The 26,502-nt window shown below is 46.6% G+C and overlaps 2 protein-coding genes across 2 annotated transcripts; one reads left to right on the top strand and one right to left on the bottom strand.

Annotated features, from left to right (window-relative positions):
* Positions 1-13,237: 13,237 nt before the first annotated feature.
* LOC145976261 (uncharacterized) lies at positions 13,238-14,527 on the bottom strand. Its single transcript, XM_083107331.1, has 3 exons — positions 14,066-14,527; positions 13,592-13,976; positions 13,238-13,539 (listed from the first exon to the last, which is right to left on the bottom strand). Exons 1-3 carry the CDS (start codon positions 14,525-14,527, stop codon positions 13,238-13,240), a joined length of 1,149 nt encoding a protein of 382 aa, XP_082963457.1.
* Positions 14,528-19,023: 4,496 nt separating this feature from the next.
* LOC145976260 (uncharacterized) lies at positions 19,024-20,238 on the top strand. Its single transcript, XM_083107329.1, has one exon. It carries the CDS (start codon positions 19,024-19,026, stop codon positions 20,236-20,238), a length of 1,215 nt encoding a protein of 404 aa, XP_082963455.1.
* Positions 20,239-26,502: the final 6,264 nt, after the last annotated feature.

Below are 26,502 nucleotides of genomic sequence, written 5' to 3'. Positions count from 1 at the left end.
TACGGACATCGAGCAACTCTACCACGGAGAATACGAAGAGATCCTCACTGCTCGTGATAGGGCGTCCAATGCTTTCCAGCGTACCGATTGTGGAGGACACACCGTGGACGATCTTACGCAATTCGGACGCGGATTCGGCCTTCATTTTTGGCAATAAGATAAATTTTGATAAACACGATCTCACCAACAATCTTTTATTCTCTAAATGTTCGTTCCATGCGCGTTGGTAATTTTCCGCGGTTGTCGGAAGATTCTTAACTAACGCTTCTGCTTCTGCTTTCAGGCTTACCTTGAGTTAGTGTAACTTCTCCACCGAGCTGAGGTTATTATCCAAGCCAATGCTGGACTGGAACAAGTCTCGAAAAGCCGGCCAATCTTCGAATTTTCCCGAGAACTACGGCAGCTGGATCCTGGACAAGGTTGTTCTCGGAGACGACTGTTCAGGTCTCGGAACTGCCGAAGCGCCTGTTTGGGTCACCTGGGAGAACTGCGCGGCTATGTCCAGTAGAATGCTCTTCTGATTCAAGTAAGCCTCCTCTATTACAGCTATAAAATCCTTTTTCAGGTGGTCATGCCCTCGCAACACATCCCGGTGTGCAGTACGGAGAAGCTCGTATGTTTCCTTAGCCTATGACCAATACTTCTCAAGGGTCTGGATTCGTGACTGGACGCAACATTAGGTTATATTAGCTTGACCCAGTTTCAGCAAATTTTCAACTATCCGTGAGATACATCCATGCATATCCCGTTGACCTTGGACGAGATCCTCAACTTGCCTTTCCATTTTGCAGATTGCACTGGCACCACCACAACTCACGATCACAACGGAACATCTTCTACGAAAACGGCGTTCTAAGTGGAGTGGCCGTTACCCGAAGATCCAACTCGAAGGACCAAAATGTAAGATAGAGTTCGGAAGATCTGGGATTGGTTGCAGTGATGTACAGCGTATTGTATTCAAATTTGATAAAAAAGAAAAGGCTAAGGACCGTAGCGTAGGATGTTATTACGTAATTAAATTCAGAACATAGATCTGAGACGGATACTTTATATATTCTTTAATAATTAATAGTAAAAAAAGAAGAACATTGTCCGTCGAAAAAGTAATAAAATGCAAAAAATGTCGACAGACGTACATTTCGATCCAATGAGGATCTTTTTCAATGTCTTAACAACGGATAACATGATCAAAACGCGAACGTTACAAAGGCGCGCGCAGTACAAAATAATCAAGAGGTCAAACAATCAAATTAAAACGGTCGACAGTCTAATGTAACGCAGAGATAATAAAAGAATAACGGTCGAAAAAACAAAAAAAACTGCTTGTACAAAATAATAAAATAAAGATAAATAAAAAATATATATATATGCATGGCGATGAAATATTCAAACGAATAGCGCAACGCTCACCTCGATGTCAAAATTGTTCAAATGACACTAGGAAACTAGAAGAGATATACTTCACCTGATTAAAACAAAGGGAAGTCCGAACTATAAAAAGTTTGTCCATGTTGATGAGAGTCGTTGCGGTAAAGAAAATGATAGTCCCAATTCGATAAAATATGAAAATCTCTCCAACGTCCAAGTCGCTCAGATGTGCCGAAAGAATTGGATTGAATGATAACGAGGTGGAAGCCTGTTTAAAAATGCGCAAAACAAAATCAAACAAATATCAAACAAATATCATGCCAAACATACAATATAAAGAAAGAATTTAACCGTTTTTTCAAAAAGGAAAATAACATAAAACGCTTATACATTATGATAGAATAAGGCCGTTAGAAAAAATTATAAAGAGGGATTTTCTTAAGGGATTCCTGTCGTCGTCTTCCCCTCCTTCAGTCATGGAACGTTGTCTTTTAAATATGTCACGACTTTCCAGAAGGTTTCTTTCTGACCATCCTGATCTGATTATTACGAGAGCGGATAAAGGAAACACGACGGTAGCCTTAGATAAAGACACTTATCTTAATAAAATGAATGATTTGTTGGCTGATTCTAACACCTATATGATTGTAAAGAAAAATCATATCAATAAAATTATTAGCAATCTCAGAGAGTTGCTTGCAAGATGGCGTAAGAATAAATTTATATCGACTAGTGTTGCGAGAAGTCTTCTACATAGTGACAGCGTGTTGCCCCGTGCGTATGGCCTGCCAAAAATCCATAAAGCGAATTGTCCTCTATAATTGTTTCATCGATTAACAGTCCATTATATTCTTTTGCCACGTATCTCCACAAAATTTTGTATGACAACATTCCCAAACCTAACAGTCATATCTCCAATAGTTATGAATTGGTCAATAAGCTAAAAAAATTTTATGTAGATGAACACTTAAAACTAATTTCATTAGATGTCATCAATCTCTTCACGAACGTCTCTCACGATTTAATTATTGGAGGTATTGCTAAGAGATGGCATTTTTTTAAATCTAAGATTAATATGCCGTATAATGAATTTTTGATTGCACTCAGACTTATTCTTGATTCGACTTATTTTACTTTTAATAATATAACAAACAGATTTTTGGCACGCCAATGGGCTCCCCGCTCTCTCCTATATTAGTTAACATTGTAATGCAGGATTTAGAAGATAGAGCCATCTTCTCTCTCCCTGCCCCCTCTCCTTTTATTATAGATACGTTGATGATATCATTTTGGCAGCTCCTTCTCTTCACATCTCTACCATCCTTAAAGTCTTTAACTCCTTTCATAGGAGATTACAGTTCACTATCGAATATGCAAGCAATAATACTATCAGTTTCTTGGATACACTATTAATCGTTAATGAAAACCATTTAGAATTCAATTGGTTCCGCAAACCCACCTTCTCTGGAAGATTTTTGAATTTCTTCTCTCACCATCCTGTTGCTCATAAAATTGGCGTTATTATGGGTCTCGTTGATAGAGTTTTCCACCTTTCCCATCTAAAATTCCACGAACAGAACCTTTCTCTTATTGTTAACATTCTCCTCGACAACTTCTATCCTATCCACTTCATACACAAAATTATTCTTCGCAGACTAAAATTCCTTATCTCCAATACAAACCCTTGTCCTTCCTCCACCCCTCCTCCCTCTCCTAGCCCTCATTTTTTCGTTATTCCGTTCATTAAGGGCATCCCCAGAAAACTCTACACGAAAATACGAGATGGTTGCAATAAAGTAGCTTTTTCAGTCAACAATAAATTGAATTTTTTGATTAGATTGCACAAAGATCCTTTAATCAAATCTAATCACTAATGTGGTTTATAGAATTGATTGTAGCGATTGTGATGCTTCATATGTGGGACAGACGGGGAGGCGTTTAGCCACTAGACTAAGAGAGCATCAATTGAATATTAATAAACCGTCAGATTCTCTATCAGTTGTATCAAATCACAGATTACTCGGCCACGACTTTAATTGAAAAGACACAATAATTTTAGACGAGGAACCGTCTTATAAAAAAAGACTTGTTTCGGAGATGTTGCACATCTGCCAACAAAAAAATAGTCTTAACATCCAGAATGACACGGTCTTACTTGACGATTCTTACCTCCTTATCATCAGCAAATGTGTTACCCTTTCAAAATCTCCCGCTTCCTTCTCCCTAATACTGCTTTATCTTTCCGTCTCTGCCATCTTTCCTTTTCCCCCTCCTCCTTCCCATATTTCCCACATCTTCCTTTGTCAGTAGTGTCTCGGCCTTTGCTATGATCAGACTCCTTTCTTTCTACACATTGCCTTTTCTCTTTGTCTTTGCACTCTTTACGTATGTATTTCGCTTTTTATGCCGTCCACTCATTTCGTCTCTCGATTTCTCTATAATTTTTTCTAACGGCCTTATTCTATCATAATGTATAAGCGTTTTATGTTATTTTTCTTTTTGAAAAAACGGTTAAATTCTTTCTTTATATTGTATGTTTGGCATGATATTTGTTTGATATTTGTTTGATTTTGTTTTGCGCATTTTTAAACAGGCTTCCACCTCGTTATCATTCAATCCAATTCTTTCGGCACATCTGAGCGACTTGGACGTTGGAGAGATTTTCATATTTTATCGAATTGGGACTATCATTTTCTTTACCGCAACGACTCTCATCAACATGGACAAACTTTTTATAGTTCGGACTTCCCTTTGTTTTAATCAGGCGAAGTATATCTCTTCTAGTTTCCTAGTGTCATTTGAACAATTTTGACATCGAGGTGAGCGTTGCGCTATTCGTTTGAATATTTCATCGCCATGCATATATATATATTTTTTATTTATCTTTATTTTATTATTTTGTACAAGCAGTTTTTTTTGTTTTTTCGACCGTTTTTCTTTTATTATCTCTGCGTTACATTAGACTGTCGACCGTTTTAATTTGATTGTTTGACCTCTTGATTATTTTGTACTGCGCGCGCCTTTGTAACGTTCGCGTTTTGATCATGTTATCCGTTGTTAAGACATTGAAAAAGATCCGCATTGGATCGAAACGTACGTCTGTCGACATTTTTTGCATTGTATTACTTTTTCGACGGACAATGTTCTTCTCTTTTTACTATTAATTATTAAAGAATATATAAAGTATCCGTCTCAGATCTATGTTCTGAATTTAATTACGTAATAACATCCTACACTACGGTCCTTAGCCTTTTCTTTTTTATCAAATTTGATTGTTATTTTACGGACCGTTATTCTCTTTTGTATTGTATTCAGTTTTAACTTTTTATTCAATTTATTAATAGTCAATTAACACCGAATATATAAGTCCTGTCCATTATCCGTTCCAATTCCAAAATCGTTGCCTAGTCCGTTTTAATTGGAGAATTGTCTTATTGCGAATCTAGCTGTCGAATTCTAAAGAGACTGCATGTGCCGGTCGCGAGTCGACTACCTTTATTCTCTCTGATTTTCTAGAAGGTTCCTTTAACGCATCTGAGGGTGGGATTATCCGGGATGCGCGGATTAGAACCCCGAAAACCAGAGTCGAATTCTGCGAATTGGCGCGTGACAAATTTTATCTCAGCGTTCGTGTGTCGATTTTATTGTGCGCCGTGTAGCAGTGCGCCACACACGTGTGCTCTTTCTTTGCGCACAATTAAAGCGCGCCCACGCGCGGGCATACGTCAGCTGACGCGCCGAATACGATTTTGATTGTGGCGAGTGATAAGCTCCAGCGCGATTTTGAACACAACGAAACAGAAGACACAACGAAACATAGAAGAACAACGAAAGAAATGATACTCTAATACCGCAGGCTCCTCTTCATTATATATATTTTAATATCTTTTGTCTCATTCTAACTACAGCATCACGTCTCATCCACCTCAGCATTTCTCTACATCTTTGGCGGAGCGTGTTGAGAAAATTATCAAATATGCGATATTCTTATTCATATGGAAGGAAAGAATTAAAATCACAGATGGAATAAAAATAATTTATTTATTGCATGCATCGTAAAAAATATCATTTACAGTGCATGTTAATAATTCGCAATCGGTTAATGATTCGCTGTTAAAGACATCATTCTCGTGTGTCGTTTTTACAGCATCGCATACAGTAATATTGTTACGTTGTAAAACAGTTTCAAATTGTTTAAATTTTTTATTTACGAGATAGGTATTCTCACATAACCAATTGTGCATATGTATATCGATACAATTTTCAAAATTAAATAAATGTAATAATGTCTGTGTTTTCATGTATGTATAAACGCCCGTATTCATAGATGGTCCTTATCTTCAGGATTGAGGAAGCCTTATTGGAGGATTCCTTTGATCAAGGCTTCCTTGTTTCATAAAGAGATCTTAAGGTTTCCTTCTAGAAGGAGCTATTCTCTAGGAACTTTTGGTAATTTTCAATTTATACTGTTCAGAGTGAATGTAAAGAGCGCGAATAAACGTAACCTAAAATTCTTTTCTTTTCTTTTATTGCTATAAATATTTTTGTAACAAATATTAAAAAATACATTTCAAGATACAAATGTGCAATATATATGAGTGCAATTATGGATTGTGAATTCAAAAATGTCCATTACACTGAAACAGAGCAGATGCTTCTGGCTCAATTAATATCGGAAGAAAAAATAATAGAAAATAAAAGAACAGGAGCAACGGATCTGAAAGATAAAGCTGAAGTTTGAGAAAGGATTGTTAAGAGATACTGTAGTGAAGGCTGCACACTTCGTACCAGTAAACAGCTTAAAAAATGCTGGGACAATATGAAGCAGAAGTACAGTATCTCAATTTATCAATAACTATTATTATATTAATTATGAAATAAATATATTCAGCATTTTTTTCTAAAATATAATAATGTGCATGCACTTGTCATTGTACTTACATATATATCACAAAGTCACACAATGAATATTAATTCATAAAACATTATTTTAGAAAAAAGAAGCTAAATACTACATTGAAGGTCCAACGTTTAATGACAGGTGGAGGAAAACCATCAACAATACCTAATGATCCGGTCATGGACTTTATGGACGTTGCAACTCCAAACTTGGATTTGCGAAGTACGGTGTCCGTTTGATAGTACTGCTGAATTTGAAAGAGAATGTATGCATACATTGTAATAATTCAATACATCTTTTTCTTAATTTGAACCAATTTTATTTCTTATGTCTTTTAATTTTTTTTAGATAACGTACAAAGAAGTGACTCAGAGAAACAATATATAAGTGATGACGAGGATTATTTGTCTCCTCAAGTATCTAAAATTGATATTTCATCAACATCAAAATCCATCAACACAAAGAAGATAAATCCTAATTCAAATGACGTAAATATAAATAGAAGCAATCAAAATTCTAAAGCAGCTTTTCAGCCTGCTATCATAGATAAACTTGGGATTACACGTGACGAAAAAGAGTTACGATTGATAAAGCTTCGCGAAGCTATTAAACAACAGCGTGAACTGCATGTAAAATTGAAGATTGCGGATACAGAATTAAAAGTTACATTGCTGAAGCTTTCGTTAGCAGAAGAAAATGTTCAACTGCAATTCGTAGAAACTGTGATTAATTAAATAGGTTAATCTTGTGTTTTTTATTGTGTTTTCATATTAATATAAGTACCTATTAAAAGTTATGTATTCTAAAGTTTAAAATTATATTAATAAGTTAAAGACTGAATATGATATATAAGTTCCTGTAGGATTGCATATGTTTAAAAGAATTATTTGTTTTATTTGCATTATAATAGTAAGAAACTTTATTTTTGTTTTGCAGTCATTCGATATAAGATGTATTGTTTTATTTGCATTGTAAATGTAAGAAACTTTATTTTTGTTTTGCAGTCATTCGATATAAGATGTATTGTTTTATTTGCATTGTAAATGTAAAAAACTGTATTTTTTGCAACAATTATTTACTATAAAATTATTTTTACAATAAAGAATGTTTATAAATATAATTTACAAGTTTTAAATAAATTATTTACTAAATATAAATTTTTAGAAATTATATGAAGTTGTATAATTATTCTGTGGAATATCATATTTTTTACTATGTAAAATCTACAAAAGTACAAAATTGCATACATAAACATACGCACGCACGCACACACACACACACAAACACACATTACAAATCCATATTCGAACCACTATTAATATAATATTTATATGTGATTGTTAGAGTATTAAAAAATCATGGTTACTATCAAAATAAATTTTTATATATTTAAATATAGTTACAAATAATTACATATTTTTTCATTTCCGGAAATGCAATATAATTGTTTAGCAATACTCTTTAAGAAAAATGTCTTACTATAAAGGCAGCTCTATGAGCGAGTGCAATGCCATCTTCTTCACGATTGAACACATCTTCAAATACATCGTCGTGTACATAATCTATATCTTCGTCCAGTCTATGTAGAATACATATATTATGCAAAATAGCAACTGAACATATAACTGCAATGGTTGTAATTTTGTCCTTAGGTCATAATATAAACATGGAAAACGGCGTTTCCAAATTCCGAAGAGTTGTTCGACAATGACTCTGGTCCGTTTATGTGCATTGTTGTACCTGACTTCTGCTTCATTTTGAGGCCTCAGTACGGGAGTGAGTAAATATCTGCGGCAGGCATATCCATTATCTCCTATAAAATTCCATTCAGGTGTCCTAATTCAAAACGACATCGCACACCACTACGATCAAATATTAAAGAATCATGTGCAGAACCAGGATGTCTTACAACTATGTCCAGAATTTCTCGATTTGGTCCAGACACAACCTATAACAAACAATAAATTTTGAACAAGATTTATTATCTTTGTGTTCTTATGTATTAAATACATAAATTTAAAAAATATACCTGCACATTCAAAGAAAACCATCCTTTTCGATTTCGAAATATTTCTCCGTTATTTCTTCCAGGGTTAACAATGCGTATGTGTGTGCAATCTATACACCCTATTACAGATGGAAAATGAGCTATCTCATAAAACTGGTTCATATTTTGTCTTCGACGTTCTGGCTCTCGAAATACGGCAGTATGTCGTTGCGCAGAGTGAGCAGATCTCTCCACATGTCCGGCGTCAACGAGATCTCTTTTCCGTGGCAGTCTCCTATGTCGACGTGAGATTCTCGTTTCACGGCGATAGCGATGTCGATGTACTTGGCCGTTTTAGTCAGCGGATATCGTCTTCCTAATATGCGAATCGGATGTTTCGCGAAATTTATTTCGCGTTTGAACAGCCAATTTCTGACCCACCTGTCGGAGAAGAAAGAAAGTCGACGCGTTATTGCGACGAGAACCGAGAGCTTTCGCGCGAGATAACTCGCGAAGCGCATACTTACTCGGTGTACAGTCTAGCTTTTTTGACCACGGGCGGGGTGTCGCAACGGTCGCGGGAAGCGTCCTCGTCTTTGGCGGAAGCCGCGTGGTCGTCTCGACGGTTAGTCGGGACGACGAAAAGATTCGTCGGCGATGGCATGATCGGCGCCGACGGCGCCGCGGACGTCGTCGATTAATCCCCGAAGACTCTGCGATACTCCTGTCCGAGTCCCGCGAACATGATCGGTCTCGCGAAGAAGGATTCGATGCTCGTGGGAAACACCGCGACGCCGTTAACCTCAGTTATCGCGAGAGAGATTCGTCGTAGACGCTCGCTTAGATCCAGACGCGTGTTAATCTCGAGTACCGCGGGAAATGTCGCGCGCCGCGATCGAGGCGCGTCTTATATACTCGTTTTCAATCGTTGTTTCGATAACTTTCTCTCGCGGCGTATATGCGTTATGCGCGTTAATTAATGCAACGGAAGCGGTTTAGAACGACGTGTTAAATATAATGTTAACATTAGGTTTCAAGGTCTTCCTCATCGTCGTCATCGTCGTCGTCGTCCGGTCTCTTGATGGACGCGTATTCCAGACGATATATCTTGGAGACGAGTTCACGCAATTGATGCAGAACGGCCTTCGGCGGGGCATTTTATTCCCAGTACACGGAGGTCGAAGGGACCGGCCGAGGTTATCGCGTCGGTGAATTCGCTGTACGCGTAATATTCGCGCTTCTTGAGGAAATAGAGATTACCGTCGGCGTAACGAAAGGCCGCCGTTATCGCGGACGGTATCCCGGAGAACGTATCCCACAGAGCGCCGTGTCTCGCGGTCGTCATCGTGCAGTCGTTCATCTCGGCTATCTTATCGTCGTTGTATGTGACGTAGCTGCGTCCAACGTGCGTGTTTATCGCGGCGTTTATCCTGGCCTTGCGCGGAAATCCGACGTATTCGACGGATCTCGGCCATCCTATATTAAGTTGAAAATTCGAATCGGCGAGGTAAACGGAGTCGCCCGCGAATATCACGACGTCGCCAGAGGGTCTCTGATACATGGCCGATATGCGAGTGAGATTGCGGGGAAGAAACTTGAAGTAGTCGGCGAACGAGAAGGGCGCGCCGTAGCGTCTTTCCTTCATATCGATCGGCCATACGTTGCGTTTACGCGCGACGTACAAACGATGATTCATGATTAACGCTCCGTCTATGCGCGTCAAGGCGCATAGATCTACGGTATTGGTGGGAGCGAGCGTCGTCGTCGTCGTCTTCGTAGTCGTCGGCGTCGGCGTAGTCGTCGTAGTCGTCGTCGTCGTCAGAGTAGTGCCGACGATCGTCGGAGTCGAGGTCTCCCGCGATCCGTAGAGATTTCGTATACTTATAACGTCCTCTATGCTCAGTCTAAGCGGAAACCGTCTCTTGTCCGAAGGCGTATAGGCGTACATGACGGAATCTTCGCTCAGGCTGTGAGTCAGACCCAGAGTGTGACCGACCTCGTGCGTCAGCGTCTGAAGGAGATACAACTTGTCCGACGGAGATCTCGTCAGCGTGATGTGCCACGGTTCCGTCTCGTCGACGTGTACCTCGCTCACGTGATTAGCTACCACCGTCGGAAAGAACGCGTGAACGACGGCCGCTCCCGGACTCGCGAATGGCGACGGACACGCGTCCCCGTTCTCGCTGTTCTCGTACGCGTGACGGCCCGATTGATAGGATATCAGTATATCGGGCCATAACGTGTCGCGCGAGAACGTCAGGGAGGATTGCTCCGATCATAGAACGAACGCGGTCTGAGTCGTGCGCAGAGTGTCTCTGCGCGCTAGTCTGAAGTTCCACGTGAGATGCGTCTTCGGCCACTTTCGCGTCAACGGGCTGTAAGCGTGAATGTCCGCGACGCCGCATCGCGGCCTGCGCATGACGCGAATCGTTTCCACGTTCAGAATACCGTTTCCCGGCAGACCGTAGTATTCCTGAAACAACGATAGCGCGTTGCTCAGGGAGGTCGCGTTGTCCAACGACGATGACTGCTGATTCTCATCGTTCTCCAGAAAGCCGTATGTCCGCAGATAACGAGACGCTTCTGCGGCGTCATCGTCGGTCAGCACCGTCGCCGTCGCGGCGACGAACAGGGACATCGATAGCGCGAGCGATAGCGCGACGCGCGTCATGGCTCGCGCGAGCGGTGGCGAGGACGGGCGAGCGCGCGGGGATCGAGACGATCGCGAACTATCGGACGCGCGCGCGCGAGTTTTCCGGCGATGCTTCGCTTCCCGAAAGCGCGAGGAAGCGTCGGTCGAGAGGAGAAGGAGGAGGGAGGAGATGCGTCTAGGCGGGCGAGAACGGGAATCGAAAAAATGATCGTTTATTTTTTTAAATTTCGAGCGTTTATCGTACATAAGCGCGACATACATAAAGTGATAGTAATAATACAAATTTAATATGTATAATCGTAATACGTAGTGATAGTAATAATATAATCCTAATATGTATGATCATAATACGTAGTGATAGTAATAATATAATCCTAATATGTATAATCGTAATACGTAAAATCGCGAAAGCGTAAATGTGTAATATGTAAGAGCGTAATGCGTAAGAAACAAACGATATGGCAAATGAGTAGTAACGTAGAAGCGTAAGTGGCAGTTCTAAATAATAGCGGGATAAAGTATAATGGCACGCGCGACGTATATGCGAGGTGGTCGTCGCGTGGAATTCGAGAGGGAAGGCGAATCGAGGTCGTCCAAAATCCCGGAATCGAGACGTCTGAAATAAAAAATATCGCATTAATAGATCGTATCGAAATCCGCGGAATGAGAGAGAGAACGCGTGTCGTCGAAGCGTGTTAGGTGAAAAGAGATACGTACCTCCGATTAAACGTCTACGGAGCTCATGCTGCCGCCGCTCCGCCACTGTATCGGCGATACAGTGTCGTCGTCCGATTCATCGGACATAAGGTGCGCGGGGAGAAGGGGTTCCATATCGAATAATCTTCTCAAGCGAAAGATATCTATGAAGAGAAACTCGTTGGCTTTCTCCCATTTGCGATACGCAGGGCTGTCGGCCCACAATATATCTAAGAATCTTCGTCGCGTACGTCTCTGCCTCTGCAGCCAGCGTCGACGTTGTATATTTATGAATCCTCGTATTTCCACTTCTTCGTCGAACTAATGAAAATATCGCGCGATTAAGAAGTATCGTATATTTGTAAAGGTGCGAGAATAAAAAATCGCTCACATTCCACACTACCGCTATATTCAATATAGCGTCTATCAATCGTCTTAGGTAAACGATCTTCCACATGTTAGCCCATTTGGAGGCCATGCAGGTCGCGAGGATTCTGTTGAATGCGGAGTCGTCCATCGTTCTCACTATACTTGTCTCAATCGTAAAAATTCCAAACTTGTTATGGGAAAACAATCCCTTAGCGTTAATATATAACTACAGTGCGATACTGCTATCGTCGGGTATTACATTCGTATCGAAGGCTAGCGCGATAACATAATGCTGTACGGTAAATTCGCGATTGCTCCGGAGGAAGTCCCGAAGGAAGTGCCGGAGAACGCTTCTAACCGCGATACGAAAGAACGTTGACACTTATTTTCGAGGTAGGTGATAAATTGACGTACGAGCGATAAAATGTTAGTCGTTAAGAGTATGTATAAAACTAATTACTGATATAGAAAACGTATAGGATACACATACACATATACATATACAGGTCACTACATATATTTACATATACACGTTAACGCGAACACGAGATATCTCGATTCACATAATTGGTCGCGTCTCTCCAACCACCAGTTGTGCAGTTTGCACACGTTTTCTAAGGCGCAATTCTTCGTGTGGTAGGCGCAGCGATAGGAGCGCGTCGCGGCTAGCGTTCGTAGCGGTCCGATGTCCTCGTAATCGGCGTCGATGGTCTCGATCGCCAGGTCGTATTGCTCCGCCACTTCTCCCGCGATGTCGGCCAGCCACTTCTTCTTCTCGTGACCTTTGACGTAGATTCTCGCCGTCGCGTCCGACTCGAGATCCTTCGACGCGCGATATATCGCGTCGCGGACGATCTGCCTCGCGTGTCTGTATTCCACGTATCCATCGCTCCAGTGGAATTCGTGATGATTCAGAGTCAGCCAACAGGCCTGCGACTTCTCGCTCTTCGTCAGCAGATTCCACGACATCGGAGCGCGAAAGATGTGATGCGTCAGATCTCGACCGTTCGCGAGTATCGCCACCTCCTTCGTCACGAATCGCTCGTTGACGACGAAACCCTGCAGATCGATGAAGATCGGCGTCGCGATATCGCTCGTAACTGTCGCCGTCATCGTTGGGAGAGAGACCGACGTTTATTCGCGTCTCCCGAGCCGTTTGAGCGAGAGTCTCGTCAACGTTTTCATGGTTTCCGATTCCTTCTCTTTCGTCCTCGCCTCGCTCTTCCTCTCTTCCTTCTTCCATTCGACGGGTCGACGCGTCGTTTTACAGGATCTTACGCACAACGTTCGTCAGCGGATTGTACTCCACCACGCGATCGTGAATGATGAGACAATACGCCGTGGTGTTGGAAGGAACGTTGTCTTTGCAGTCGAATTCCAGACGAACGTCCACAGTGCCGCTCTTAACTGTCTCGTTTTGGCGGGAACAATCTATCACTACGAGCGGACCGCAGTATAGAAATTTGTTCATAGTCAGGAGCGTCTCGTCGCTCTCGGATCTGTAATACGTTCGTCGAAATCGCGCGTACGCGTCGTACAGTACGGCGATCTTGTGTTTATCGAAGTCTAAATTCATATCGTCGTACGGATAGAAGTCGGAATTGAGATACAATTTTACGTTGGTCAGATTGCACGCGTCGAATCTGGAAGCGTCTTGCGATAGAACGTTCTTCCTTCCGGTCTGCAACGCGAAGATGACGTAACGGTTTCTCGAGTTGCGTGGCCGCTTTTACGGCCCACGAGTGTTTGGTCGTGCTCAAAAGCGGAAACTCGTAGAGATCCCACGAGCGAAAAGGCACGCTCAGGTATCGGCCGCTGTCTAATGCGCGCAACAGCGACAATTTATTGACGTCATTCAACACCACGTGCGGCATACGCCACTGTATCTTCGTCAGCTCGACTCTCGGCTCGTATTCCTCGCGCGATATCAGACAATTGTTATCGTTTCGCGTTCGTATCAGGATCAGCTCGTGACGCGCGTTGATGACGACGCGTTTGTAATCCTCGCAGAAACCCAACAGCGTATCGAGAGGAACGCAAAAGTTGAAGTCGCCCGTCGCCGCGACGCTCCAACGTCGCTGCTCGATCCAACCGTGAGATCCCATCCGGCGTTCTTCAAGATCTTGCCTCGTTCGACCGTCAACGATGCGTAATTCTTGATCGTGCTCGTTATTCCAACGTTGCGATTGCGGTCGATCTCCACGCCGTCGAGTTCGTAACGTATCTCTTCGAACATAAAGGCGACGTAGTTGTTCGCCAACCATGCCGGTGTCGAGGATGTCGGAGGCTCCTTAGCGGCGAAGCTCGACTTATCCGACTCACCGCTCGATGCAAGCGGGGGCGCCGGCGGATTATTTCTCGTCTGTAGTCTACCTTCGACGTAGAGGAAACTCTCGCACGGCAGCGTGTACAGGTCCTGTTGCTGTATGGGTATTCGTATCTCGTCGCTGTATCCGAAAGTGGTGTTAGCGTACGGATTGTACGTGTGACTCTCGATCTTCACGATGCGATCGTCGAAGACGGGTTCCCCGCCGATGCTCAGAATATCTCGCATGACGTCGAACTATCGCGCGGCTCTCGGTACGGCGAAACCCATGGATCGCAGAAAAGCTGCGTTGGCGGCGGATAACCTTCCGACGCTCGTCTCTTTCGAGCGACTCGAGTTTCCGCGACGCGAATATGGCTGTTACTGTCGCGGTTGTTGCGATGCGACGTTGTAGCGTTAGATTCGTTCACGACGAGCATCGCGCGACGACGCTCGCGACTCGCCCTATTCCCTCAGCGTTCGCTCTATCGTCTGCGTCGCACGTGCAGACGAATCGTGATCTCCTCGCCGCGGAAATCGATCAATCGACCGTCTTGGTCGACGACGCGCAACGATATGTCGGTCACGAGTCGCGCGATGACCGGCAGATAAACGATCTGCGTCGGGATCTCCGACACTTTATATCCCGGCGGAACGTTCGGCGCGAATTCGTGTATCACGTGAGCGGATCTCTCGTTCACGTACGCGCCCGTCGTCAAGTTGCACTCGATGCGAATCGTGTTAACCGCGATAATGCTTACGGGTTTATCGGACGCGTATCATCTATTTGGCTGTAATACGCGAGACGGGGAAAAACCCAATAACGATCCGATATTGTTCGGTTTGCTGAAATCGACTCGGTACGCGCATTTAATTTCGCTTCTCATGGTATTGTCGTTACCGTGTAGCGCTAGAACGCGTTCGCCGCCGCCGCCGCCTCTACCGTCGACGCTCTCGTCCTCCTCCTCGACACCATACAGATATTCGTCATCGTCATCGTCATCGTCGTTCCTCTCGCCCGGTCGTCGCGATCGCTGTCGCCGTTTGCGAAGAATCGCGGCTCTCAGATACGCGCCTATGTCGCGCAGCTCGTACGATCCGACGGGGATCGCGATCGTCTCGTCGTTATCGTCGAAGTAAAATTTATTGTTCGAGGAATTCACGTTCGGTATCGTGATGTAGGTTTCGAAATTGGTTAGACCGAGTTCGTAATCGTCGTCGCTCAGATCCAGCGGCGGAAAGTAGCTCGCCGTGAGAACGCTGCTTCTTCCGGTCAGTGTGAGAATCAGCGACATGGTAGCGCGCGATCGTCGTTAGAGACCGAAGGGCTTCTTCCTTCTTCCCCAATCGACTCGTCGAAGAAAACGCAGGCACAATTGTCGCTCTGATCGTACGTCTGCTGAGAGTCGCGATTGTACGCGATGCGCGTGTCGCGTCCGAGATAGCGCTCGAGTTCCCGCGGCGGTCGAAGATTGCCGAAAGCGTCGAAATAGATCGCGTCTTTTCCCCTTTTCGCGTACGCCACCCAATGCGTACCCGGTCCCGAAGCGTCGTCCAGGTTCACGATACCGCTCTCGTTGCGACGAACTCGCGCGTGCAACGCGTCGCGCATAAACACGCCTCTGAAGTGGCGCACGCGAGCGCGCGCGGCCGCGCGATTCAACTGTTCGTTCGTCGTAACGCCGATCGGAACCACGACGCCGTCTAACGTCCGCGCGGACGCGCGAATTTTTTTTTTTTCTTAACCGCCGGCCGCTCCGCCGATCAACGATCCCAACGCTCCGAGTGCCGGCAACAGCGGCAAGAAGCCTCCGCGTTTCGCCACGGGAAGAGCTCGTTTTCTCGTCCTCTTCGTCGTCGTTGTCGTTCTCCTCTTGCCACCGCCACCGCTGCCCTTCTTCGCGCCTCGCCGCGTTCCAACCATACCCATTCCTAGTTTCGTCTTCGCCTTCATAGCAGTCCATACGGCCGACGCTGCTACTCTCTCGCCGAGAGTCGAATCCTCGGCCCGGATACGCTCGAACGCTCTCGTTCCGAGCGTTCGTTCCGCGACGTGTCGATCGGCGAGATCGCCGCTCCGCGAATAGGCGATGTCGTGCTCGCGGCAAGCCGCGTCCAGCGAATTGACGCCTCGATCGCCTCGCGCGAGCCGCTTCGCGAGACGAGTACCGGGGCCGCAAAACTGATATCCGAGTATATGTAGTTCGAACGGAAGGGCGTTTATAGCTCTATCGAGTAAACCTCTACCGCGGACGGTAGCCGTCGCGGCGTCCTCCGCGTATCTCATACGCCCCGATCGCCGACGCGCTCGTCGTTACGCCATTTCGTTTCGTATGCACTCGCCGCAATCTTTGATGCACGGCGGCGGACCGTTGATGTGCACTTGTTGCCACGGTTGATTGTGATGCTTATGATAGAGACGATAGCGTTGCACATCCGGATCGTCCTTCAGATGTATAGGCAATTTGTCCCACAATCGATCGACGAAATGACCGTACTTGTCCAGCAGAAGCTTCTTCGGAATGTACTCCAACTGATCTACGCTGAGTCCGAGAATAGCGGAATCGTTCACCAATAGGATAAACATGTCGATTCGTCGCGCGCGCGCAAGCGTCAAACGCGCGTAACGTTATCGCGTCACCGTCGTCGATCGGACACACCTAACGACGCGATCGTTTTCCCTCTATATATATAAAAACGAGCGCGAATTCTCGCCCGTTGCACGCGCAGGTTCGCTCGCGACAACGGGGAAGAATCGCGAGAAAGAAAGAGAGAGAGAAACGATGCGTTTCGTGCGTCAACCGATCGCGATAAGAGTGTCGAATGTCGACGGTAAGACGCGCTCGATGAGCGAGGAACCGCGAAAACACGGTCGTCTGTTACCGACCGCGATTCGCTGCGTGATCTGCAGTCCCTTTAATTGCGGTAAAACGAACGTGCTGATAAGCCTGTCACGGACGACTTCCGCACGATTTGCCGTCGGATAGTCGGAGTCGGGATCAGAGTTCGGTGGGCGGTCGAAATAAACGAGAGCGTGTGTAAATGAGAAAAGAAAAGAATGAGAGTTTATTGAGTGTACACTGTGTGTTTGTGTCGCGTGGATATAATAGGCGAGTGCGAACTACTCGTCGATTCGTTCGCCTGCAATCGGCTTCGGTTCGCGAGATGTGCAGCTTTAAGTCGATATATCTCGCCACGCGTTCGCACGATATGATACTTGTATACCGCGCGTGTTTACAATTCACCGCGGTCAACGACCGTTTGACGTAGCGCGTGTCTCGGCGGTTTTTGTCGCGCGTCTGGGCGATAGGTCTAGCCCCGTTTTTACGCGTATCGTAGCGTCGTTTTCGCGGAAATGTTTTTATGTTTCCCGGTTTCGGATGGAATGTTCTCGGGAACGCCGTGCCGACGAGAATTCTCGTCCGAGGTAGCTCTCCTCTCTACCTCGAGTTAGATGCACCGGCGTTTAGGCGATCGAATGTTAGACCGATATCGAGATCTCTCGATCGAACCGGAGTGCACTCTGATTTGGTTTCTCTCGGTCGGAAGAATGCTCAGATGGAAGGAGCCTACGTCAAGAATCGAGAGTGCTCGATGGAGGAAGAGTTCTCTCTACCTCCGGATCTTGAAAGCTGGCTAATTCTTTGGAGCGGTCTAGGTTTCGGATCGTTTCACTTGCGTGAGCGGATAGGAAAAATAGGTGCTTAATTCGCCGAATGCGGCCTTTTTATACCGGCTAATTACCCGCGTCGGCGCGCGGCGGTATTACCCCTTTCGAACGGGTTTCGGAAAAACGGTACGGTCGGGCCCGTTCGGAGGTGTTCGGGAAGTGCGCCGAACGCGGGTTTTCGCCGGTCGGCGGTTCGGGCCGCATCGGCGACGCTCGGTTCTTTTCGGCTAATTTAGCCTAACGGCTTAAAGCCGTTTATGCGGTACGTATTTAAAACGTTTAAAAAATGTGGGCGCACCGCGCCCCTGCCTCTGCCCGGCGGGTGTTCTGCCGGGCGGCAGCTTCCGGCGGATCGCATGCCGGGAAAACGATGCATCTCAAGGGGGTGCACGGGGTGCATCGTTACAAGCCTTCTGGAGAGTCCTCACGGCGTGCGATTCGAGAACGTGTACGTTTACTCGAAATCGTTGCATCAGCCTAAGTATCGATATTTGGAGAAGTTGTTAAAACCTATGCGAGATATCGGTTACTTCACGTATTCGAACAATGTCGACGTCATCTCGCCGAGCGAGGCGCTACCGAACTCGATATTCATGTTCGACGACGTGGCCTGTGACAAACAGGACGCTGTGAGGGAATACTTCGCCATGGGGCGTCACGCCAACGTCGATTGCTTCTATCTGTGTCAATCGTACGCTAAGATACCGAAACATCTGATACGCGACAACGCGAATCTGTTGATACTCTTTAAGCAGGACGGTACTAATTTGAAACACGTGCACAACGATCACGTGAATACCGATATGTCGTACGACGATTTTCACGCGCTGTGTCGCGCGTGTTGGAAATATCGATACGGTTTTCTAGTGATCGACAAAGATAGCGCGTTGCGCAATGGTAGATACAGGCGAGGATTCAACGATTACGCCGTGCCGTAGGGTGTCGCGATCGTCGTCATTGTCATCATTATCATCGTCGTCGTCATCGCTAGGATAAATCAGTCGTTCCGAGACGGACGCGATCGTAGAGGGGAGAGAGATAAGAGAGAAGGCGAGACGCCGACGAACGACGCGCGATGACGGACGTCGATAGACGCGAGAAAACCGCGAGAGAGATAGCGAGAACGCGCGCGTCGATTCGCAAGAAGCACAGAGCGTTGAAGACTGGTAGGATGGAGAGCGAGACCGCTCTGGAGACGCGTTTCAAACCGATCGTCGAACCGTTGCGTCGTATCGCCGAGCGCGTTGGAGACGATTCCGCGCGAGGCGCGAGCGCGAGGGAGGAGGAGCGGGTGAAGCGCAAGATCGCGAAGAGCGAGATCGATGATGACGGCGGTGGCGACGATTACGACAACGACGCGTTAGCGCAGGGCGTCAAGAGGACTGCGACGCGGGAGGAAGAAGAAGAAGACGAGGAGGAGGCGGAGGAGAGCGAGTTACCGCCGCTATCAGCGAAAGGATTCAAGGCTAAACGATCTCAGCGTCTGGACGGAACGTCGGATTCGCCCGCGGCGACTTCCACGCCCGTAGCAGCGTTGGACGTGTCTCCCGCGATGAGAGATCTCTTCGCGGAGCCGCTCGTCGAGGAGACGTTCGAGACGAGCGACGACGCCTTCGATTCGCCCGCGACGCTCGAAACGTCGGTCAGACGGTCTCTGCGGACTCCTCGAGTGCGAAATATCTTGCGCGATCAATTGGGTCCATTGGCGCGAAGGTACGTGGGCGCTCTTCTCAGCGGCGGCGCGCCGAGCGATTTCGATCACGTTTACGGGGTCTACTTCGCCGACGCCGGCACTATGCTCGGAAACAAGCGATTCGACGTAGGTGCGGACGACGCTATATTCGTGGACGGCGTCAGATACGCCGGTACTCCCGGTCTGTACGAATTGGTCTTCAAGAGAATTCCCGACGATCTCAAGTACACGGAGAGAGACAAAGCGGCGTACAAGAGCATACTGTTGCAAACTAACGCTCACAGACGCGAGCACAATATTCGCATGCCTGTATTAGGAAACAAGGGATACAAGTACAAGCACGTCATAGCTCCGATTTTACAGACGGGTAGTCCGAGAAAGAGGATCGGCGGGGGTCGCGTGCCGCAGGTTACGCGCGTGCCGTCGACTATGCGCGTGACCGGCGATACGGTGGACTACGTTCACTGGTACGATCCGAACGAATTGGTGGATCGTCTTCGATTGCTGGACGCTTCACGTCAAGCTGGCAACAATGCTCACGACAACGAGATCCTGTCGATAATCGAGGAGCTTCGCGAGGCGGGCGAGATACTGTAAGATATCGCGTCGACGCGTGCGCACGAGTCATTCGACGACGCGATGTCCGTGAACAAGTTCGGTGTGTCGCTGCGAGGAAGACGCAGATATGATCGCGACGTCACGAGCGGTAGATTGCGCGCGAGCGTGGAATCTCTGCGAAATTACGTGCGCGACAACGCGCTGTGCCTGTTTCCAACGCCTCTTCCTCCGCGCCGCATTACGACGCGCGATGTCTTAAGATACATCGAGTAGCCTGGCCGATCGACGACGATGACGCGACGAGCAAGAGTTACGTCGAACGCTTTTTACGCGACGCGAAAGCTGACGAGGCCAATTACCGCACGAACGTCGCGGCTTTAACGATGCGACTGGAGAACAGCGCGGATCACTCGGCGAAGAGAATCATCGCTCTGTACAAGAAGATCGACGCTCTCGAGAGCGTCGCGGGCGAAAGAACGCGCGCTTTGAAAACCGACGTTTCTCAGATTCGAGCGAAGGAAAACGCTCTCGAGGATCGACTGCAAACGCTGGAGAATTTGCAGGCGCTCGCCGCGACGAAGATCGAGGTCGCCGAAGCGGAGAGATCCGCCTCGCAGACGCGCGCGGCCGCGGACAAGCGACTGAGTGATCTGGAGAACTCCGTCGAGACGAATCGCGCGAGCAAGGACGCGTTGAACAAACTGTTGCGCGATCTGGAAACCTCGGTGACGCGGATCAAAGAGCTCGACGAGAGGATAGAGAAGCGAGTGCGCGCCTTGGAGAGATCTCTGTCGCAGGTGAACGACGTCGCGACGAAGAGTGAGAGAAATCGCGCAGCGTTGAGCGACCACGACAGGACGCTGCAGGAGCTGACGGCGAAGGCTCAGACTTCTAACGCGAAATTGCGGGAACTGGACGCCGAGGTGTCGCGTCTGAGGAAAGACGCGAACGAACTCGCGCGGAAAACGACAGCGGCGACGACGGCGACGACGGCGACGACGGCGACGACGGCGCTGATTCCTAAGACGAGCGAATCGAATAAGGTAGTTATAAAACTGGATGGTAAAATTCCGAATAAGCAGTCGAAAAGAGGATAGCGTCGCGACGAATCTTTTTTTTTTAAAAATAGAGAGCGCGAGCGAGATGAGCGCCGCGAAACGAAGACTCGTGAACGAACTGCACGCGCCAGCGAGAAAGAACTTCCCTCGCCGCCGCGTCGCGGTGCGCGGATACGACGATCTGTGGCAGGCGGACGTCGTCGAGATGCGTCCTTACGCCAGGCACAACAAAGGCCGCAATTACATACTCACCGTCATCGACGCTCTGAGCAAGTACGCGTGGGCGGTACCGCTCAAGAGAAAGAGCGGCGACGAGGTCGCTCGAGCTTTGTCGGGCATAGCGCGTGCCTCCGGACGCTGTCCGAGAAACCTGCAAACGGACAAAGGAAGGGAGTTCTACAACGCCAAGGTGCGCGGATTCGTCGAGAAACGCGGAATCAATCACTACTCTACGTATTCGGTGCTGAAAGCGTCGATCGTCGAGCGTTTCAATCGCACGCTCAAGAACTCGATGTGGAAGTACTTCACGCTGAACGGAACGTACAAGTGGCTCGACGCGCTGCCGCGTCTAGTGTCGGAGTACAACGCTCGCAAGCATCGGACCATCGGGATGCGTCCGATCGACGTGACGCCCGCTCGAGCGTCGAGACTCCTGTCGACGGTGTACAGCCGTCCGAAGATCGCCGCTCCGGGAAAGTTTCGACCGAACGATCCCGTGCGCGTGAGCAAATACAAGACGCTGTTCGAGAAGGGGTACACGCCGAATTGGACCGCGGAAGTCTTTCGCGTGGCCGAGGTGCGAAGGACGAATCCCGTGACGTATCTGCTGACGGATTCGCGCGGCGAGCCGATAGCCGGCGGATTCTACGAGCACGAGTTACAGCGAGTCTCCGATCCCGACGTTTATCTCGTGGAAAGAGTGCTGCGACGAAAGGGCAACATGGTGTTCGTGAAGTGGCTGGGAATGGACGAGTCGCATAATTCTTGGATTAATAAAGCTAACATATTGTAACGCATTGTAGCGAATATATATTTGCGCGTAATATTAAGATAAGAAAATACATTATATATTAAGATAGGAAAATACATTATATATTCAGATAAGAAAATAAATTGTATATTAAGATAAGAAAATACATTATGCATATTTTTGAAATACATCGCATTGCGCTTTTACGAACTATCGACGCGCGCGCTTCCCCGCTCGCGACCGCCCCTTCGTTACAGAGGTATCTTGTAGTGCCCCCACGGCAGAGTGTCGGTCGAGTTGGATACGACGTAGCGTTTGTCATCGTACGGACTGAGCGCGACCTTCGACTCGCGCACGGTGTACACTTCGTGTAACTTGGACCTCAAGCACGACTGCTCGCAGGTCATTTCGATCTCGCGTCTCAGACAACGCGCGTAATCGTCGAACGTTAACGTCCTCGCGACGACGCTGCTCTTCACACCCTTGCTCTTCTTAGTGTCATCCCTACCCTCGACTCGCAACGCGTACATCTTCGCTCTGAGTCCTACGAATTCCAACATGAGAGCGCCGTTATTCTCATCCTTCATCAGATCGAGAACCTTCTTATTCGCGCGCGGCATGCCGTAAGGATTATCGACGATGTAATCGCTCGTGTCGAATCTATCGATGTCGCGCTTCATTCGCTCGTACACGTCCTTGCATTCGACGCTATACACGAGACTATCCGTATCGGTGTATAATATTCTACATTTATCGCCGTAGAGCGGTAACATATATTCGTAGTGAAAAGCGTACAGACGAATCTTAGATATATCGAGAATAGACATGCCTACGTAGATCGGTTTGTCGATCTTCGCCTCCAATTTGCGCAATTCCACGGCCACGAGATTCTCCGAGAATACGTTTCTACTATGGAAATTCGGTTTGGAGATCAACGCTTCGGCTCCGTATCGTCCGTCCCATCGCGTCACGAGTCGAACGTCCACGCGATTGCGCACGCTCTCCATGGTTTTGCCGAAGACGGCGTTGTTCATCAACTTGTACAGATTCTTCTCGAAATCGTTACTCGCGTTAGTGCGTAAACGCGTATTAAGTTCCACGTACCCGCGTAACCACGGCGATTGCGAGAAGCGCAGCGCGCGATGAATCTTCGTCAGGCGCAGGCCATGACGAACGCACTGCTGCAGATTGCGATAGTGCGTGACGTATCGGCGCTTATCGTACAGCGTGGCTAAGAGTTTACTCTGTCGCTTTCCCGGCGGCTTGTCGCGCGTCGGACAGAACGGTAGATCGGCGTGGGCGTCGTGCGAGTCGGCTGGATAGTCGAGATCAACCTCCAGAATGTAGCCGACGGGCGAGTCCTCCATCACGGACATCACGTCGAGACTCTCGGGATCGTCGACCCACTCGAACCGCTCGTACGGCAACGGTTGACACATCGCCCAACCGTACAGATTGTTAGTAGGTATACAAGGTGGGTTCTAACGCAGGGATCTCAGGGGGGTGAGGGGCGAGGGGAACCGCGGGGGAGGGGTAATGGCGTCACGCGGGGGGGATAATGACGTCGCGCGGGATGGGGGTAATGACGTCGCGCGGGGGGACCTCCCCGGTACACCCCTCACCCCCTCACCTCCCTCACCCCCAATATAAGGAATTCTAGATTTTTTCCGTTAGACGTATCCTTATCTCTCTCTCACATTGAATTACTCGTCGCGCGAATTTATAAACAATATAAACAAACGGCGACCCCCAGAATCATCTTCCACGATTTTTTCTCGGAAGGAATGCAACGCGTATCAGCGCCGATATTCGGCTGCTTTGCGCCTTTGTTTTAAAGATAAGAAAGGATTAGATGAAATATATCTAAGGAGAATTGGATGTTTTATCGCAAGTATAAGTAATATTATATTACATACCCGGTTATCGCAATGATAAGTAATTTTATCGCAATGATAAGTAATATTATATTACATACCCTAACGCGTCGGGACATGTATAAACAAATGGCGACCCTCAGAATCATCTTCCACGATTTTTTCTCGGAAGGAATGCAACGCGTATCAGCGCCGATGTTCGGCTGCTTTGCGCCTTTGTTTTAAAGATAAGAAAGGATTAGATGAAATATATATAAGGAGAATTGGATGTTTTATCGCAAGTATAAGTAATATTATATTACATGCCCGGTTATCGCAAGTATAAGTAATATTATATTACATACCCGGTTATCGCAATGATAAGTAATTTTATCGCAATGATAAGTAATATTATATTACATACCTTAACGCGTCGGAACATGTTTTCGCAAACAAAATAGCTCTCCCCGGTACACCCCCTCACCCCCAATATAAGTAACAGCTCTCGCGGTATTCCTCACCCCCCTCCTCCTCACCCCCAATATAAGTAATTCTAGATTTTTTTCCGTTGGACGTATCCTTATCTCTCTCTCTCGCATTGAATTACTCGTCGCGCGAATTTATAAACAATATAAACAAACGACGACCCCCAGAATCATCTTCCACGATTTTTTCTCGGAAGGAATGCAACGCGTAACAGCGCCGATGTTCGACTGCTTTGCGCCTTTGTTTTAAAGATAAGAAAGGATTAGATTAAATATATAAGGAGGATTGAAGCGCATCAAATCATAGTACGTGATTTGAACGCCCATCGACACGTCGGTTGTATAGCGGTGTTCTGTTAGGAAGAATTTGTGTGATTAATGTATAAAAATGGAAGTAGACGAAGAAGATCACGCGTTGTCGGCTGACAGTGATTGCATTAGTGACTGCAGTTCAAACTTCACGGAATATATCAACAAAATAGTGTCTGTTGCGGAAATTAATGCTCTAAACGCACGTAGTACAAAATTTTGTATCATATACTTTTATTATTCCACGGGTGGTGCTTTAGCTGTATGTCCTTCGTGTATAATTGCATTGCAAGTCATGGACAGCCAAATGATGTATGCTGTTCGAAAGCATAAAAATGAGACACTTGATGCGATGGATGGCCGATTCTGTTCAAGTTGTAGCGAGCTGTTGTATATAAGATTTCCGTGCAATATGTGCCCAATATGCACGCTGTGAAAGAACATTGAATAAGACTGTGTAAAGTGTGTGCGAGACGGAAAATTAATTTTAATATGGATAATTTTAATTATAATGAGGTCGATGATGATTATTTTGAAGATGAATATTTTGATTATTGTAAAGAGGATATCATCGATACTCTGGAGGGTAAAAAAAATTTTTTGTATAACGAACTTGATGTGCAACGAATATCACCAATGCATTTTCTACGCGATCGCGAACTCGGTTTACGCGTATCACGAACTAGTAACCACGTTGTCGGACAAAGGGTCTGTATCCAACGTGAACCTGCTTATCACTGGCCTTACTCCTTCCGAGAAAAAATATACAGACGAATGTTTGACGAGTGCAAGTGTTCGCGAGCGAATCCGACAGTGCGTTGATAGGACCGGAAGGTCGTAAAGCGAAAAAAGTGCGCCTCGTTCACACAAAAGACTGACGTTTATTGGAGTCAAAATTAAAAGACAAGTGTTTAGTGCAGTGATTTCGATTAGCGAAACAGCGGTGTAACAAAGTGAGCGCGGTTTCGCGAGCGGTATCGCGAGCGGTGTAGAGAAACAAGAGCGAGAAAAATGCGTTGTCCAAAGTCGTAAGCAGTCGTGTAATGCGGTTAATCAGCGGTTTGATACAGAGATTGCGAAAGTCCAAGAGAATAAGCGGTCGTTATAAGCGGTTTTACTATGCGGAGCGGTTTTAACTAAGCGGTTTGACAAAAAGTGCGAGACTTCGGCTTGCTCGCGTGCGGTGCCCGTTATAAGGCGAGCGGAATTTTGGGCCCGTTGCGACGTGGCCCAATAAATTTAATTGTTTAGCGGTGACCTCATGGCGCCGCGCGTAATTGGCCGCCGATGAGGTCTGACGTCGGCTTTTTCGCGGTTGCCATGCGCGCAGTCTTTTTAGAACAGCTGATTGGCAATCAGCTGTTCGTGACGTATGGGCGCGCATGCCCGTGCGTGATTTGTCGCGCTGATTTTGTCGACGGTTGACGTTGTTGTTGTCACTGTTTATGACACGCGTTTCTTATGCCCCAAAAAAATTGGAGATAATACGAACGATCGAGTTTTTCTGAAAAATAGATATCTCGAGAAGTTTCTCGACGCCCGTTAAATTCGAATTTGCGAATTTATAACATATTGAAAAATGCGGATTTTACTTGCGAATAATTTTTAAGCGAAATGATATTTCGGTT

The sequence above is a fragment of the Camponotus vicinus genome, unplaced genomic scaffold (genome assembly GCF_025532165.1).
Source record: "Camponotus vicinus isolate PSW18456_S1 unplaced genomic scaffold, iyCamVici1.0 SCAF_8, whole genome shotgun sequence".
NCBI classification, from domain to species: domain Eukaryota; kingdom Metazoa; phylum Arthropoda; class Insecta; order Hymenoptera; family Formicidae; genus Camponotus; species Camponotus vicinus.
This window is presented reverse-complemented; position numbering and strand designations above follow the sequence as displayed.

What these genes read in the sequence shown, in the direction of transcription:
- LOC145976261 (XM_083107331.1), bottom strand. Translation starts at nt 14,527, where the DNA reads ATGCGAGATATTCTGAGCATCGGCGGGGAACCCGTCTTCGACGATCGC. An exon ending in ACGCCGGATGGGATCTCACG is followed by an intron (nt 13,977 to 14,065) that starts GTTGGATCGAGC and finishes GGTTTCTGCGAG; the next exon opens with GATTACAAACGCGTCGTCAT. An exon ending in ACGCGTGCAATCTGACCAAC is followed by an intron (nt 13,540 to 13,591) that starts GTAAAATTGTAT and finishes ATATGAATTTAG; the next exon opens with ACTTCGATAAACACAAGATC.
- LOC145976260 (XM_083107329.1), top strand. Translation starts at nt 19,024, where the DNA reads ATGACGGACGTCGATAGACGCGAGAAAACCGCGAGAGAGATAGCGAGA.